The sequence below is a fragment of the Centroberyx gerrardi genome, chromosome 5 (genome assembly GCF_048128805.1).
Source record: "Centroberyx gerrardi isolate f3 chromosome 5, fCenGer3.hap1.cur.20231027, whole genome shotgun sequence".
Lineage (NCBI taxonomy): Eukaryota > Metazoa > Chordata > Actinopteri > Beryciformes > Berycidae > Centroberyx > Centroberyx gerrardi.
In genome coordinates this window covers 24,769,994-24,785,611 of record NC_136001.1, presented here as the reverse complement: position 1 = coordinate 24,785,611, position 15,618 = coordinate 24,769,994, and the positions used below count along the sequence as shown (strand labels likewise).

The window sequence follows — 15,618 nt, the reverse complement described above, 5'->3', positions numbered from 1 at the left end:
TGCTGCTAACCAATGTTTTATTCATCCGTCCATCGACTTTACGTCGGCTCGGCTGTCTGCTTGTCGTTTTCTCTGGCACTCATCTTTCCTTATAGCATCCCTTCCTTTCATTCTCTCCACTGTCTAGCTAATGCATTGTCACCTCGAGGTACGGCTCAGTGGAAACATTGAAAAAATAAGGGACTAAATATAGTCGTCTCATGAGTAATATACAGGGATGAGCCCGTTTTTTTTTTTTTTGAATAGTGTGGGAGGAGAAGCAAGCGATACACAATTACCGTATCTGTCTATAACAGTTGTCCACCTTTTCTCATCTCCCTTCAATTATTCGTTATCAGTGAGTTAAGTACAGATGAGAATAGTGAATAATCTTACAGTAATTAGGGGTTGTAAGAGAATTTCTAAGAAAAGTTCCATAGGATCCAGTGGAGTCACCACTGCATCCTATAGGCTTAATCAGTCCTGCACCGCTTCACATCAAAGACTTCATATATACTGTATGGGTCTGACTCTTATAATGGTAATGTAAAGCCAGCCAATAGCAATGGAACCACTGCTGGAATAGTCCAGGGGATGAAATGTTGCAAGAGTGCGGAAATCACGTTGCATACAGCCTCCGATTTCCCAAAGACAAGATCACATTACTCTCAGAGAGAGTGAAAGGAGGGATGAAGGGATGAGAGTGTGAGAAGGAGGGGGGGAGGGGGGTAGAATAGAAAATGCAGAGAGAGAGAGAGGGAAAGAGGAATGCAAAATGTGAAGCAAGTTTGAGAGAAAGTGAATGGGGAGCTTGAGCAACAGATGGAGGGAGGGGAGAAGGGAGAGAAGAGAGGGAGATGAGAGAGGGAGAAGGACAAAAGCGCTCAGCAGAGAGAAACTATTTCATCAGTATTTGTGACAGGTGCCAAAACAGTTCAAAGCCGGCATTAGGGCTACAAAGTGCAGAGTACATTGATACAATACTTCACCGGGGGGATTCGTTTGAAGCTGGGAGAGAGCTTTTTTTCTCCTTTCCCCCCCATTGTTTTTTTTTTGTTTCTCGTCTTTCATTTCATCTGTGAAGACGGATGCTGTGGTTTTCTTGGCCAGATGTGAAAGTCCATCCGGTTCATTTCAGGAAGACCGACTGAGGAGGAAATGAGAGGGGTGTGTGTGTGTGTGTGTGCATGTGTGTGAGGTTAAAAGAAGGTGGGCTTGTGTGTGCGTGTAAATGCATGTGGGAGTGTGTGTGTGTCATACGTGCATCAGGCAGTGTTGCAGGTATCAGGTGAGCTGGCACAGAAAAGTGTCTGATAGTGACTCGAGAGTCGACCGCAGGGCGGCTGGATCAGCGCTTCTCTACCCATAATTCCCCTGGGCGAGGGCTTCCTGTAGCGCACTACAGCACACCATCAAAAGCCTGACTTCAACTTTACCGCTAGGTACGAACAGTTTATAATAAAGTTACGCTTGTACGCGAGCTGGAATGGATGTGTGAAGGAATGTATGCCACAGATGGTTTCTCCATACCAGCGCACGGCACAAAAACATCTGCTCTAATTTGAGATTCTGATCATTTTCTTTGCATTTTGACATCTTCATAAGCATGTTTTTCAACACCAACAGATGTTCGTACTGTAGAGAACAACTGTCATTGCCAAATATGAAATTCTTTGTTTCTGACTGCCCAGCTGATGACAAGTTGAGTAAACAAACACCCACAGTTAACTGTGAAATAAGCTCACACACACTGATTGGATTGGACTAAAAGTGTGCGTGTGTGTGTGTGTGAGAGAGAGAGTGAGAGAGAGAGAGAGAGAGAGTGTGTGTGTGTGTGTGGTTGGGGTGGCGGATGTCCAAGTCCCCTACTTCTGTTCAATGCCAAGCTGCCAGAGGGCTTTCCTTACCTCTCTCTGTTTGTTTTCCCTCGAATGCCGCTGTCGGCTTTGCTGCCTACGGCTGGCGCGGCAGGTCCCATACGTTAACAGTAGAGGCATAAATAATTATGTAGATTATTAAGATGTATGTATTACTTCCATGGAAGCCAGTTTCCTGCGCGCAGGAGAAGATGAAATAGCTTTCTTCTGGTTACCCTTGCAGTCGATACATACTTTAAGCGCCCATTTATTTTTATTTCGTACTGCGTTTTAGGGGGAAAATAAGCCATCATTCAGCCAAAACCATTACTCCTAACAATGTTATTCTTACACTCTTACAACGCCTGACCTAAATTGGACTACATCTCATTGCGACGCCTGGATGCCAGTTTTGATTGAACATCGCCATGAGCCTTCTCAAAGGCGAGCAGCTGTCGTTCTAGGTCAGGCCCGTTCTAAAATATTCCTCCCTTCATTTGTCATGCACTCTGATGTTTACCACACCACGTCTTTCCACACCGCTCCAAACGTGGAAAAAAAACTATTGAAAAAAAAAATATAGAAAAAAACAAGTGTTCAAGGGGTGGATGAGATAATCTTCACTCGCAGGTGAGCAAAACACCTTTTAACATCCGCCAAGAGCAGATAATGAGACAGTCGGCAGGCGAGTGTGTGTGTGTGTGTGCGTGTGCGTGTGTGTCTGTGTGAACATGTATCTGCATGCGAATATGTGGAAGGTGAGAGATTAAAATCAAGAGGCGGGGGGGGGAGGAGGGTGAAGACGAAAGCGAGAGCGGGTTGCTATATAAATAAATAAATGTATTAAAAAGCCAAAAGAGTTCTGAAGGCTTCGGCATAGCCTGACAAGATATAAATTAATAAAGCTCCAAAAACACCGCGCATATGTAATGAGGCGGGTGTCTGGCCGTTTTTTTTTTAAGGCCCCCCCCCCCCCCCTCCCCTATCCCCCCTCTGGTCCATCCATAATTAATTAGCCGGCTCTGTGATGTTGGGACTATAGATCAGGGAGGAGAAAAAATAACACGCTAAATAATGAAGTAAAGCGATATGGGGAGCCCGGGGGAGGGATGAGATGCCATGGATGGTCACAGAGGAGGGGGGACACGCTGGTACAGAGAGGGAGGACAGGATGTGTGTGTGTGTGTGTGTGTGTGCGTCTCTTTCAGGGGCCTGACAAAAGGGCTACATGGAGAGTGTTGAATACCCCCCCGCCGCCTGTCTACATGCCCCCCAGGCTTTGTGACAGTGGTCTCACACAGGACACCAAAAAGCCCTTTGTGGTCTTTAACTAAAGATGTCACCTTCTCTGCCTTGTTAAGCCCGCTGTTTTACAATTCACCGTTCATTAATATTAAATTATAATATATGCCATTTGGTGGATGCTTTTATCCAAAGTACCTTACACGATTGGTGAGTGCATACGTTTTTTGGTGTGGGCGGCTCCAGTGGGAGCAGAACCCCTAATCTTGGTAATGACAGCGCCACGCTCTTCCACTGAGCGAGACACCGTGCTGAAGACTATTAACTGGCTTAGGTTCATTTACAGTGGATCTAAACTTAACAGAAGATATCGCGCTTGTCATGTGAAAACCTGCTAACTCCAATTCAGGTGACTGTCATTCAACTGAAGGATTACATGCTCCTCTATGGGTTGACAAAAAATTATACCACTTGGGCTTATGAAACGCCATTGGATAAACTCAAAAATGCCTGGTGGTCAATCTGAAAACAAGGCTGTTTTTCTTAGTTACTGAGAAGTTGACATTTGGGAGATACAAGGATTTTACTTCTACTACTAAATGAATTTTGCTCCCAAAGCACGCCTTAGTAAATAAAAGGCATATCATATCATATAACAATATCATATTATGGCATATAGTGATAGCTAGAACCACATATTCACTGTATCAGGTGTCTTCTGTGTGAGTATCAAAGTATTAAGCTGGCCATCAGTGCAGGGATATGGAAATAACGCTAAAGTGTGTGTGTGTGTGTGTGTGTGTGTGTGTGTGTGTGTGTGTGTGTGTGTGTGTGTAGTCGGCTGAGCCAGGCTCATTAGCTGGCAGAAACGAGGAAGATGTTGTGACCAACCAGACACTTACTGTGAAGGGTAGAGAGAGAGAGAGAGAGAGCGAGAGAGAGAGATGAGAGATAGGAAGAGAGAGAAAGAGATTGTGGAACAACTTAATAAGGCAGCAACATGTAGAAGAGCGCAGGAGCGAGGGAAGCGGAGGAAGAAAAGGGACTTTGAACCTTGAAAGGGACTGTGAGATTGTCCGCCCACTCCCTTCGTTTCCTCGCGAAGGAGTGATGCAGGGAGGAAGAGATGGAGGAAGAGGGAGAGAACGAGAGACAGGGAGAGAAAGGAGAGAGAGAGAGAGAGAGAGAGAGAGAGAGAGACAGTGTGAAGATGAGTGAGTGCGGAGGAACGAGGGAGCAGACAGAGAGGATAGAGGGAGAGTTTGAATTATAGAGAGATGCCGGGGAGTGTGTGACATGAATGTTATTCAGCCTGGATTATCAAAGTCTCACAGAGCAGGAGCTCGGCTGCCTCTACCTACATATACGTCCTCTTATACACACTCACACACACACACACACACACACACACACACATATATAAGCTCTGTGCTTTGATGTTCCAACCAGGCACACATACATGTAGATTTCATCTTATAATCCCTTATCCTTGACTTACAAGCAAGTTGCCAAACCTACACAGTTTATCCCCATGACGTTAGACAGCACAGTATGTTATAAAACAATGAAATCGTGTGAATGTTTTGTCACTTGAGTCAGAGGGTCTTTTTTCCTTATGGGTTTTCATGAAGAGAGAGAGAGGGGGAGAGGATGCCTGGCACCCAGCTATCATTCTAACCCAGATATGTCAGCAGCGATCAAACCTTGTGCTTTTCAGCTTTTCAAAGACAAATCTTGATTTCAGAGGTAGATATGCTCTCCTATCTGCTGCCTATGGCTCTCCTCTGCAGACAGCGCCATATTTCAGTCTTAGGATAGACTGAAACACAGTGAATTTGGTTATCAAGTAGAAGGGGACATACCCAAACGATCTAAGCTCTTACTGAGTTTAACTTGGTAATCAAGGATCCTGAGCGCGAATGTATATAGATTATTTGCAAGTAATCAGAGTACTGACAGTTGGGCTATTTAGCACTTTGCTGCAGCATTCCTCAAGACACACAGAAGCATAGAAACCAGATGAACAAGCCCAGCAACGTACCAATTTGTGCCATAAAAAAAACACAGAAGCATCAGTCTGTCTGATCCAAAAAACATGCTGATCTGTGCCTCCGTCTACCCCACCATGCTGAGCACTTTACGCTCCATCTGCACCGGGGAACCAGCAGGCTTCACAGAGCCGCACTGAAGACGTTTTAAGACCCTACCTGTAACTGAATTCAACACCAATTTAACAGCCACAACAAAGGAATAGAAAATCTGTCTGATGGAACGTAGCTAATGAAAGTTCTGAAACTATATATGGGTAGCATTAGAAAAAGGACACCAATAAATTAAATATACTGAAAGGGTTTGATGTCCAATTATGTTTATTAAAGTAGATGCAGTGAAAAGAAAGCATGTTTGGCATATTGTACAACTCTGTTCTGCATTAATTTAAGATTTAAGATCAAATTGGTATTGTAATCGGTCAACACTTCAACCAAATTTCATATCTGCATCATAATGAAAATTACAAAAATAAACCTGTCATTACATGATGCTTTGTAAGACCTTAAATTGAGATAGTTTAAGGTTTGTTCAGACGTTATAAGAACCCGGGGAAACCCTGTGCACCAGTGGCAACGGAGTCAATCTCCATGTCTTGCTTGCGTGTGTGTGGTGGATCGTTGCCCGTCTAAGGTTTCCACAGCAGCCCGCGTGTGGCGGTTAAATGGAGGTTGGAATAAGAATCAGCGCAAGCCACTTTAGTGAAACAGCAGGCTGAAATGTCCAACATGACAGAGAGAGCTAGCTGGTCTTGTGAGACAGGACAACGCAGCACGCTACGGGACTTTTTTATCCCTCCCTCTCTCTCTCTCTCTCTCTCTCTCTCTCTGTGCCTCTCCCTTTACGGCAGGCGGTCGCTATTTCTCAATCATACTCTCTCTCCTTCATTGCTCTCCCTGCATTTTGTCTATTTTTCTTTCCTTTGGCTCACTTCATCTTTCTTCAACTACCTTCATCTCTCTTTTTCTCAGTGACTCTGCATTTATCTTTCTCTTTTTCTCTCTCTCTCTCTGACACACACACACACACACACACACACACAGACACACTAGGCTTGACGGTGAAAATGCAATATTCATCTGTGTTCTCCATTAGGCAGGCAGACTGTGAGGGCTGCGGAAATGAAGATTTAATACAGCCTGAATAATTAAACCACCGGGACCTGTGACTGACACACGCACACCCGCGCACAAGCACACTGAAACACACTCATGCATGGCCTGGGAACCCCTGTGCATCTATCATGTCACCATATTCCATATGTGTGTGTGTGTGTGTGTGTGTGAGCCTTGACATTAGCTCTTCATTAAGTCCCTCACTGATCTAGTATTCATAGCTGTAGCCAGCATGTTGGCATAGCTGAGGTGACTGCGTCAGTGGGCTTTGCCCGGATGGCAGAGGATTACATCAAGGGGAAAACAACCCCGCAGCAAAGTTACACCACACACTTTCTTTTGCCAGCACTGAGCAACTAACTGGATGCAACATCATGTTTTCTCAATGTCACTTCAGCATAAACACTTTTCAACCAATTAGGCCATTATCCAACGAAAGGGCCCAAAACGTCCTTCGAATTTGCATTAATGTAACACTTAATGCAAGCTGCATTTGATAAACTCCGCCCTGTTCCCTAAATATAACAGCGGCGTCCTTGCACGCTTGTATACTAAGCATACTTCTTAGCGTATGATAGGCTGGTCTCTCTAATGCTGTCTTCCGGCCAAGGCTGTTTTTTCTTTTTTTTTTAAACAGCCCATCTTTCCTGCCTTCTGTCGGTAAGGGATTGATGCACGTTGCCAGGTAGTGCGGCTTTTAAGAAAAAGCGAGGGAATTTTAGGGAGAGCTGCTGCAGGCGCGCTGTATCATGTCAAATTAAAAAAAAAAAAAAAAAGAGGGAAGGGATGGAGGAGAGGAAACGGGAAGATAAGCTGTGGGACGGTGGGGCTAAAAATAGTCCAAGATCTCACAGAGAGAGAGAGAGAGAGAGAAATCAAACATCTGCATGCATGTGCGGAAGATTGTGCATGTGTGTTTGCCTTTGAACGTGTCTGTGTGTTTAGTGCACAGTTACATTCTCCTGCCTTCTCTCTCCCTGAAACATACAATTGTGTGGGAAGTACACGCACGCCCAGACACACACACACACACACACACACACACACACACAGAGGAGCAACGTGACTTTGAAGAGCTGAATTACATTACCAGTGCTCCAAAAACGCTTACACTTTCTCAATTCTCCTCCCCGTTCTCTATTAACAAATTAGAGGGACGAGAGAGAGAGCGCGCCAAAACACCTGATACAGTCTAAAACTGATTTCCCCGAGGTGGAAATGCGATTATTGACTCTTGGACAAGTCTCCGCTGAGAAGTTTCCAGAGAAAGTTCACAAAGTGGGGTTGGGAGGGTTTGGGGGGGGGGGGTGGGGGCCTCTCAGAAGTGGTTTGTGCGGGTAGCGGCGGCGTATCGCTACCAAACCAAACCAAGGGTTAACAGCGGAGGGTCACGCTCCGGCGAGGATCCATCTGGCAAGGAGGACATGCGGTTACTTCACCCCGTCGCCTCCACTTCCTCCCGCCATTCCTTCCCCCCCTCTCCCTCTCCCTCTCTCTCTCCCTCTCTTCCCTCCAACCATGGAGAACATTTGGAAAATAAATTGCGTCATTCTGAATGTAATCGGCCGCTTGTTACTGCCAGAGTTTCTCTATTTCCCTCCCTGCCCTTCTCTGTGCTTCTTTCTTTCATTCGTGTTTTTCTTTCTTTTCTTCTTCTCTCTCACTTTACATCTGGTCTCGATTAAGGAACCTCTGTCCGTCTTTGGTCGTCCTCAGTGAAATACATGAGTTGGAAGAGCTGCATTGTATTGGGAATGTGAGGGGGTAAGCATCGTCCCCCTCCCCACATACACACACACACACACACACTCACTCATCTCTCCGCTCTCTCTCTTCCCGACATGGTTTATATTTTATTAAACATGGCTCAGGCATGTCTCCTCTTAATGAAAGGCAGGAGCGTGCGTGTGTGTGTGTGTGTGTGTGTGTGTGTGTGTCTGGCCGTGCGTTACATGGTGTGGTGAGGGGAGAGAGAGAGGAAAAAGGAGGACTAAAAGATAGGGGGGGTAGAAGAACAAATAAAGAAGAGTGAGAGTTAGCCATGGGGATAAAAAAAGGGAAGATTACCTACCTAAACAAAGACAGGGACGACAGCGGGGGGGGAGAAAAATAAGCCGGGAGAGAGAGGAAATAGTAAAGGAATTAAAATGTGATAAATTAAATACAAAAAGGGGAAACGTTTGCACTGACTGAGACAAGACGAGATGTGAGGAAAAGAGGGATTGGTAAGGCTTGTAGGAGAGATGGATGTGTGATCTTGAAAGGTTGAAACAAATGCTAATTTACAGACTACTGATACACTAGGTGAGACTGAGATGGAGGGATGGAGAGAAGGATGGATGGAGGGAGGGAAGGAGAAAGAGATTGAAACGATGAGAGGAAGTGGCGGGAGGAAGGGACGCGTGAGGATAGACGAAGCGCGGGAGGGAAAGATGAAGAAAGAGGGATGCTGGAGGGGCCGAAACAGAGGGAGGGACGGAGGGAAGGACGGATAGAGAGGAAGGATGGACAGAAACGGGTGCTGAGGAAAAAAGGTTGAGAACGTTGGCTGGATCGTGACAGAGGGCAGAGAAAGCGAGAGAGAGAGCGACACTGCAGAGCCATAATGTGTGGAAAAGACACGAGAGGCAGAGAGAGAGAGGAGAGAGGGGAGGAAACGGGAGAGCGAGAAACGAAAGAATGAAAGGATGATGAGGAGGAGTGAAGGGAGATATTCCTCAGAGATAGACACTCAGAGGGAAGGAGAGAGAAAGAAAGGGTGGATATTATGCGTTTTCTTCCCCCCCCAACCCCGCCTGCACCCCCGCTCTGGCCCTGCGCTGCTGGTTGTGCTTTCGCCTGATAAGAACCAGTGACAGCCGCGCGCACACACACACACACACACATAATACACACACACTCGAACAGTACACGTACACACACATGTATATACACACTGTGAGCCCCTTAAGCACAGCGGCCTTGGCCTACAATCTGTGGGATGCCCTTCTCTAGAGTGTGTGTGTGTGTGTGTGTGTGTGTGTGTGTGTGTGTGTTCTGTTTAGTGTCTGGGTACCAGCCAGGGTAAACACAGTGTGCCAGAATGTCACGGTCCGGGGCCTTCACACCTCTGTCACAAATAACCCTGCCAGCCATAGAGGGTGTGTGTGTGTGTGTGTGTGTGTGTGTGTGTGTGTGTGTGTGTGTGTGTGTGTGTGTGTGAGAGAGAGAGAGAGAGTGAGAGAGAGAGAGAGAGAGAGACAGAGAAAGAGAGAGAAATACACAAAGCATGTGTTTGTGTGAGTGTATCTATATGTGTGTGTGTCCCTATGAGAATGTGTGTGTGAGAGAAAGAGAAAGAGTGTGTTTCAGTGTGTGTGTGTGTGTATTCTTATGCTTGGCTCTGTGTGCAGCCTATATGGAGCCTCTCTTGTTTCTGGGGGAGAATGTGTCATACACTAACATTACATTTTACTAATTGGCAACAGACAAGAGAGAGAGAGAGAGACGTCTGTGTGTGTGTGTGTGTGTGTGCGTGCGTGCGTGTGTGATACATGTTTATGTGCACTATATGCCTGTAGTCTAAATGCATTTTCAAGTGCGTTAAGCACAAACATGTTACTTTAAACATGGATGTGAAAATTAGCAACATCACAAGTAGTCAAAGGCAGGACGGAGAGGAGGAGGAGGAGGACGGAGAGGAGGAGGAGGAGGAGGAGGGAGAGGAGGAGGAAGAGGAGGAGGAGGGAGAGGAAGGTGTTGAATTTATAAGGAAGGGTAAAAAAAATCCATCACTGGAGCCATACATTCCATGACACACAGATGTGGAAAACACACTGGACAATAAAAGAGAGCCGTGTTGGAGAAGCAGAGCGACCCTGAAGAGAAATAGATCTCTTATGCTGCTTAGAAACTGTAGTTCAAACTGCTTCGTGAAAAGATATTGTAACATCTGACTTGTACAACCTTGACGATTAAAGGAGTCCATCAAAAATAAAAGGATGGAAAAATTCAATTGCCAAAAATAGTTGGTCGTTGGAGTTGTTAATTACTCCTAAAAAAAATGACAAAAAAGTAGTGCAGGAGACAGACAGACAGAGGAGAGGTAGCGACAGCCGCAGACTTAAAAAACAACAAAAAAGACAGTGCTGTAACCACAAATCTCAATCAAGCTAACCGCCGCCTTGATTGCCGGGGTGAGATTGTGCCTCGGTCTGCAGCAAAACAAACACGTAAGCATGTCTTAACATAGCTGAGCCCAACCACCCTGAACACTGCCTGGCACTCATCAAGTCTTTGGCTCAGAATAGCACTTTCTCTCCAGGGGTGTGGAAGGAGGAGGAGGAGGAGGAGGAGGAGGAGGAAGAAGGGAGAAAGGAGGAGAGGAAGGTATGGCAATAAAGTTCCTTAAGGGGAAGGAGAGAAAGGGAGGAAAGGCAAAAGAGCGATTAGGAATTACATAGCAACGAGTCGTTCCCTCCTCCGCTTTGGCCCCCTGCCTCCACCTCTCTAGCCTTCCTCTATCTTCAGGTTTTTTTGTTTTTTTTTACCAAAGTAACTCTTCCTCCTCTCCCGCAATTTTCCGCCCGGTCGCCCCTTAATTCGAGAATTTGTTTGTCGTGCCGTTGGAGGCATTGTTGATTTATGCATATTTGATTTGGAAATGTCACTCATTATATTTATTTCCTCCCCACTTCCTCTGTCTCTCCATTTCCTTCTCTGTCTCTCTCTGCTCTCTCTTCCTTGACACACTCTGTTCACATAAACAAACACTACAAGACTTTTACTCCTTGGCTGGCTTGTTTTTTTTTTTGTTGGATTTTTTTATTTTTTCTTTGGTTTGTTTGTTCACCTATTTTTTGCCCGACAACCGCAAATAAGAACTTATTCCATATAATGCAATTTGGTCGAACCAATTACAGATGGGCGAGATAGCGCTGGTTAAGCCCTTGTGAGAGGGGGGGGGGGGGGGGGGGGGGGGGGGGAGTCCTCGTCGGGAACACACCAGTCCTTTTGGTTGCCATGGCAACGCGAGAGTCAGATACTGGAGGAGATGAGAGCGAAACACTTGAGGAAGACATAAAAAAAGGACAGAAATTAAGGGGTAGCGAGAGAGAGATATAGACTGAGGGAGAGAAATGGAAGGAGAGTGCGAGGAGAAAGAGAATTGTTCCAACTTCAATTGCTGTGGAATGTTTATTATATTATGGCTGATCACACTGGTATTTATTGATTTTTCATTAACTACTACTATTGATCTTTTAATGTTTCTAATATTACCCCAATTGATGTTATATTGCTTTATTAACACAGGTTTCTGTGTCCGGCGACGACAGTAAAGCAGATTTGAATTGAACTGAATTGAGAATGACTGCGGGATAGAGAGGGAGAGAGAAAGAGAAAGAGAGGAATAGAGAAAGTTTGTGTTTAAGAGCGTGGGGAGTGAATGTTGCTGGTATGAAAAAGTGAACTGCATACGCTCAAGGTTCATTTGGCCCGATCTCTCCACCTCGGTCAAAGTTTCTAAACGTGGGAAGATTAGTTGGACGGACCCGTGTGACCAGCTGGTCCCACCTCGACTCTCGCAAACGGCATCGAGTCAGACGTGAGGCACAGTCACGTCTCGACCCTGTGTGAAAACTTCTATCAGGCCTTTGATCACAGTCTGAGGACGAGTCCTTTCCAATCCTGCCAACTGTGTTCAGCTGCAGTGGAAAAAGGCAAAGGTCTGAGTGAAATGTCTGCTATCAAGTGGACAGATTTTACTCTGTTATTTTGACCACTGCTATTTGGATTCTGGGTTAAGCTACAGCATGGCAAAAAGGATCGTTTGAGGTCTAAATGAAGAGCGCAAACATATGCACACACACACACACACACAGACAGACAGAGGGACACACTAGGCTGAATAGTCCATCTGAGCCTTGCCTACTATTTTAGACAAGAGCAGAGCAGAGCAAGGCAAGCCCGCAGAGAGGCAGCGCACATTCACACACACACACACACACACACACACACACTCCTGATGCCATGCCAAATCATTCCCTCTACACCAGCAGATAAAGAGGCAACACCATACGGTCTGAAGGAAGAGGGGGGCAGGGGGCAATTTTTGTCCCTTTTCTCCTTTCTCCCAAAATATAATCCACAATCTAAAACACACACAGAGGAAAGAGAGGGACGACGAAGGTGAAGACAAAGGAGAAGGAAAAGAGAGAGAGAGAGAGAGAGAGGGATGGGGTGAATGAGCATCTAATGAGTGAGCGATGGGGCGGATGGGTTAGAAAACAGAGAGATAGAGAGAGAGAGATGGGCTGAGGAGAGGAGAGGGATAAGTCTAGCCTACAGGAAGAGCTGTACTTGTTGGGGCATTGAGAGCGCAACTAATGGATATGGCAGCTAGGAGAAGGATGATGAATGACTGTGAGGTGTGTGTGTGTGTGTGTGTGTGTGTGTGTGTGTGTGTGTGTGCGCACGCTCTGTCAGAATGTTTACGCTTTTGTGCATGAGAGACACAAATACCGTGTGTGTGTGTGTGTGTGTGTGTGTCTGACAGTGCAGATGATGGATTCTCTAGCAGAGCATGTGGCCGGTGGTTTCTTGGGCAGACGAGGTGACAGGAGAGGTCTCTCTGTCCACATGCCACTGTCAGCCAGTCTGTCTCTTCCTCCCTCCCTCTCTCTCTCTTCCTCTCTCACTCTTCCACTCTCTGAATCTCCTCGTCTCCCTCTCCATCCATCTGTCTCCTTCTCTTTGTCATGCTGTCTCTCTCTCTCTCTCTTTGTTCTTGCCTATCCTTTTTTTTTTTGCCATGCTTCTACCTCTAAACATATTGCACCAAAAATATAATTTAAAATCAGCCATGAATAGATCTATAGGCAAGAGATTATAAAATGAGATCCTTAGAGCAACCATATCAGTGATATTTTCAAAATATTTTACGTCTACGTGCCTCAAAAAATGAATTAACTGAGCATCTGGTCAGATGTAGACTTTGCTCTTGTGCATGCTATGCCTCTGCTGGTATTCCAAATTTCTCCATTCTTGGCATTGCACTTCACCAGTATCACCACTCATTCTATATGTTTACTTGCACCCTTCATCCTGCCTTCCTGCCTTCCTCTGTTTCTCCCTCCATCGCTGCAGGCCTTTCCTGTTTATCCATCCGCTGCCCCTCTGGCCTCTCTCGGCTCGGAGTGTGCTAGCCAGCGCGCTCCCCATGTCTTGCAGATGGGAGCACTAATCCGCTAGCGTTAGCTCCGTGAGGCGTGAAGGCCGGGCCCCTGTGTTGTTTTGGATGGGGACAGTGGCTGCGGTTAGCACACTAGCGTTACAGCTACTGCACGGCTCCGGTTGAGGGAAGAGATAAAGAGGAGAGTAATTGGATAAAGGTTGACCAATTAATAAAGGCCGGTGATTCAGGCCAGCCTACCAGGGGGCTTTAATCTGCATACAGATAACAGAGAGTCGGACCGCAAACATAAGGAGATAGGGTGGAAACGGTGTGTATTTGTGCGTGTGCATTTGTGTGCGTGTGTGTGGAGTCGAAGAGATAAAGCGCAGGCATGACTGTCAGTCAATTGGGACTGCAGTGGATTTACATCCATAAACCCTTTGAGAAGATATGCATTTAAGCGTGTGTGTTTGTTTGTGTGTGTCAATATAGGCACGACTATGTGTTTGTGTGAATGATCGAGAGAGAAAAAGAGAGACAAAACCTGTGTACACATAAACGTGTTTGTGTGTGTGTGTGCGGGTCCATCACTGCCTTCTTGTATACACTCTGGCAGTTGACAAACACACTTGTTATGCCTCGCGCGTCGCCCGCTCCAGCCGCCACTCTGCGCGATTGATATTAGCTTTTATGCTAATGTAGCATTTGGCTATGTTAGAACAAGGCAGTATTTCCATAGACAGTCATTCATCCAGGCCTGCTTATGGCCTTATGGGCCAAGACAGAATTACTGCTGCACGGTACACAAGCTGTTGTCAGCGTGCCAAGAGCCGCTATCGCACATACAGACAGCAGACACACAGCAGGGTGAGATGAGGATACCCCGAGGCGAAAGCTACAGAAGGTGAGGGTGAAGGTGTGTGTGTGTGTGTTGCTTAAATTTGCACATATATGGCTATAGATAGAGTATAGAGTTTGTATATGCACGTGTTAAGAGAGAATACTTGCTAAAAACACTTCCACAGCTCATGCAATGCAGACAGCATTTCTCTCACTCCACTATCACAGCCACAGCGCATGTACAAGCAAAACACTGTCTTCCCAGTAGCTTATTGGGAACTATGGTGGTTCTGATAAAACTTACAGGTAATAAAAATAAAACTGCCCAAAATTCACCAAGTCTCCTAATCAGCATCATCTGTCACATCGCTTGGGCTCCACTTTTATGGCTTGTGTCAAAGGAGACGCACATAAAAATGCAACGACTGAATTACAGCGCTCTGGCTACCATTATAACGGTAATAAATATGAATATATCGATTTTGAGTTACACTAATGACTGTATTATGTGTGATATGTGTGAATATTTTAGATTTAGAACTCCAGTATCGCCCCGTGTTCCAGCAGGATAGACTTATGTGTAGAGGCGGGACAGAAAGTGGCGGGACAGAAAGCGGCGGGACAGAAAGCGGCGGGACAGAAAGCGGCGGGACACTCACCTCGGAGATGTTGACGCGTCCCTCCTGGAAAGAGCAGTCGTTGGCGTTCTGGGTGCACATGTGGCGGTACTTGCACCAGTGGCATGGGAACGACCCGTTCACACAAGACAGGCAGCTGTAACAGGAGAGGGAGGGATGAGAGGGGATGGTTAGGGAGTTTACAGAGTCACTTGTAGTCCGACTGACGAGTTTTCATCATTTGTTTTAACGCATCACTGCTTCGTTTTTCATCCACACAGTGGAGAGTGACAGGAGAGATGGGAGAGAGAAGTGTTGCAAAATTTGCATGCGACAAAAAATAATGACTTTGAACCAATAACATGTCAAGTGTGTTCAAAATTAGACAGCTTGGTCAGGACTGGTCTGCATTATTATTTCTCTTCCACATTTCTTTCATAAAATCTATTCACCAAGCAACTATACTGAAATACAGAACATGCATCCCAGGTTTTGAATACGGATCGCTTCAAACTGTTTCGGAGAGTTCGGGCGGCATATAAAGCAGAGCGGTAGATAATGAATAGGATGTTCTGGTGTGCTCTCAATATAATTTAATAGTGTGACCATCTCATCTTTCCCTCTGTAAATCTATTTTGTGACAGAGTTTTCATGGTCTCTTTTATGATATCAGGAGATATATCGTAAACAGTATGGGGTGGAGAATAAGGAGGCAGGTTAATAAAGACAAAGTGAAAATAGATAATGGAGTTTTCATCAAACGGGGT

At 45.8% G+C, this 15,618-nt stretch overlaps 1 protein-coding gene across 1 annotated transcript in view; it reads right to left on the bottom strand.

Moving 5' to 3' along the window:
* The window catches only part of LOC139907957 (plexin-A1), a 98,068-nt gene that overhangs the window by 65,909 nt on the left and 16,541 nt on the right, over positions 1-15,618 (bottom strand). Inside the window, exon 6 of the mRNA XM_078283606.1 lies at positions 14,894-15,008. Coding sequence (XP_078139732.1) covers positions 14,894-15,008 — 115 coding nt within the window. The remainder of the gene's footprint in view (positions 1-14,893; positions 15,009-15,618) is intronic.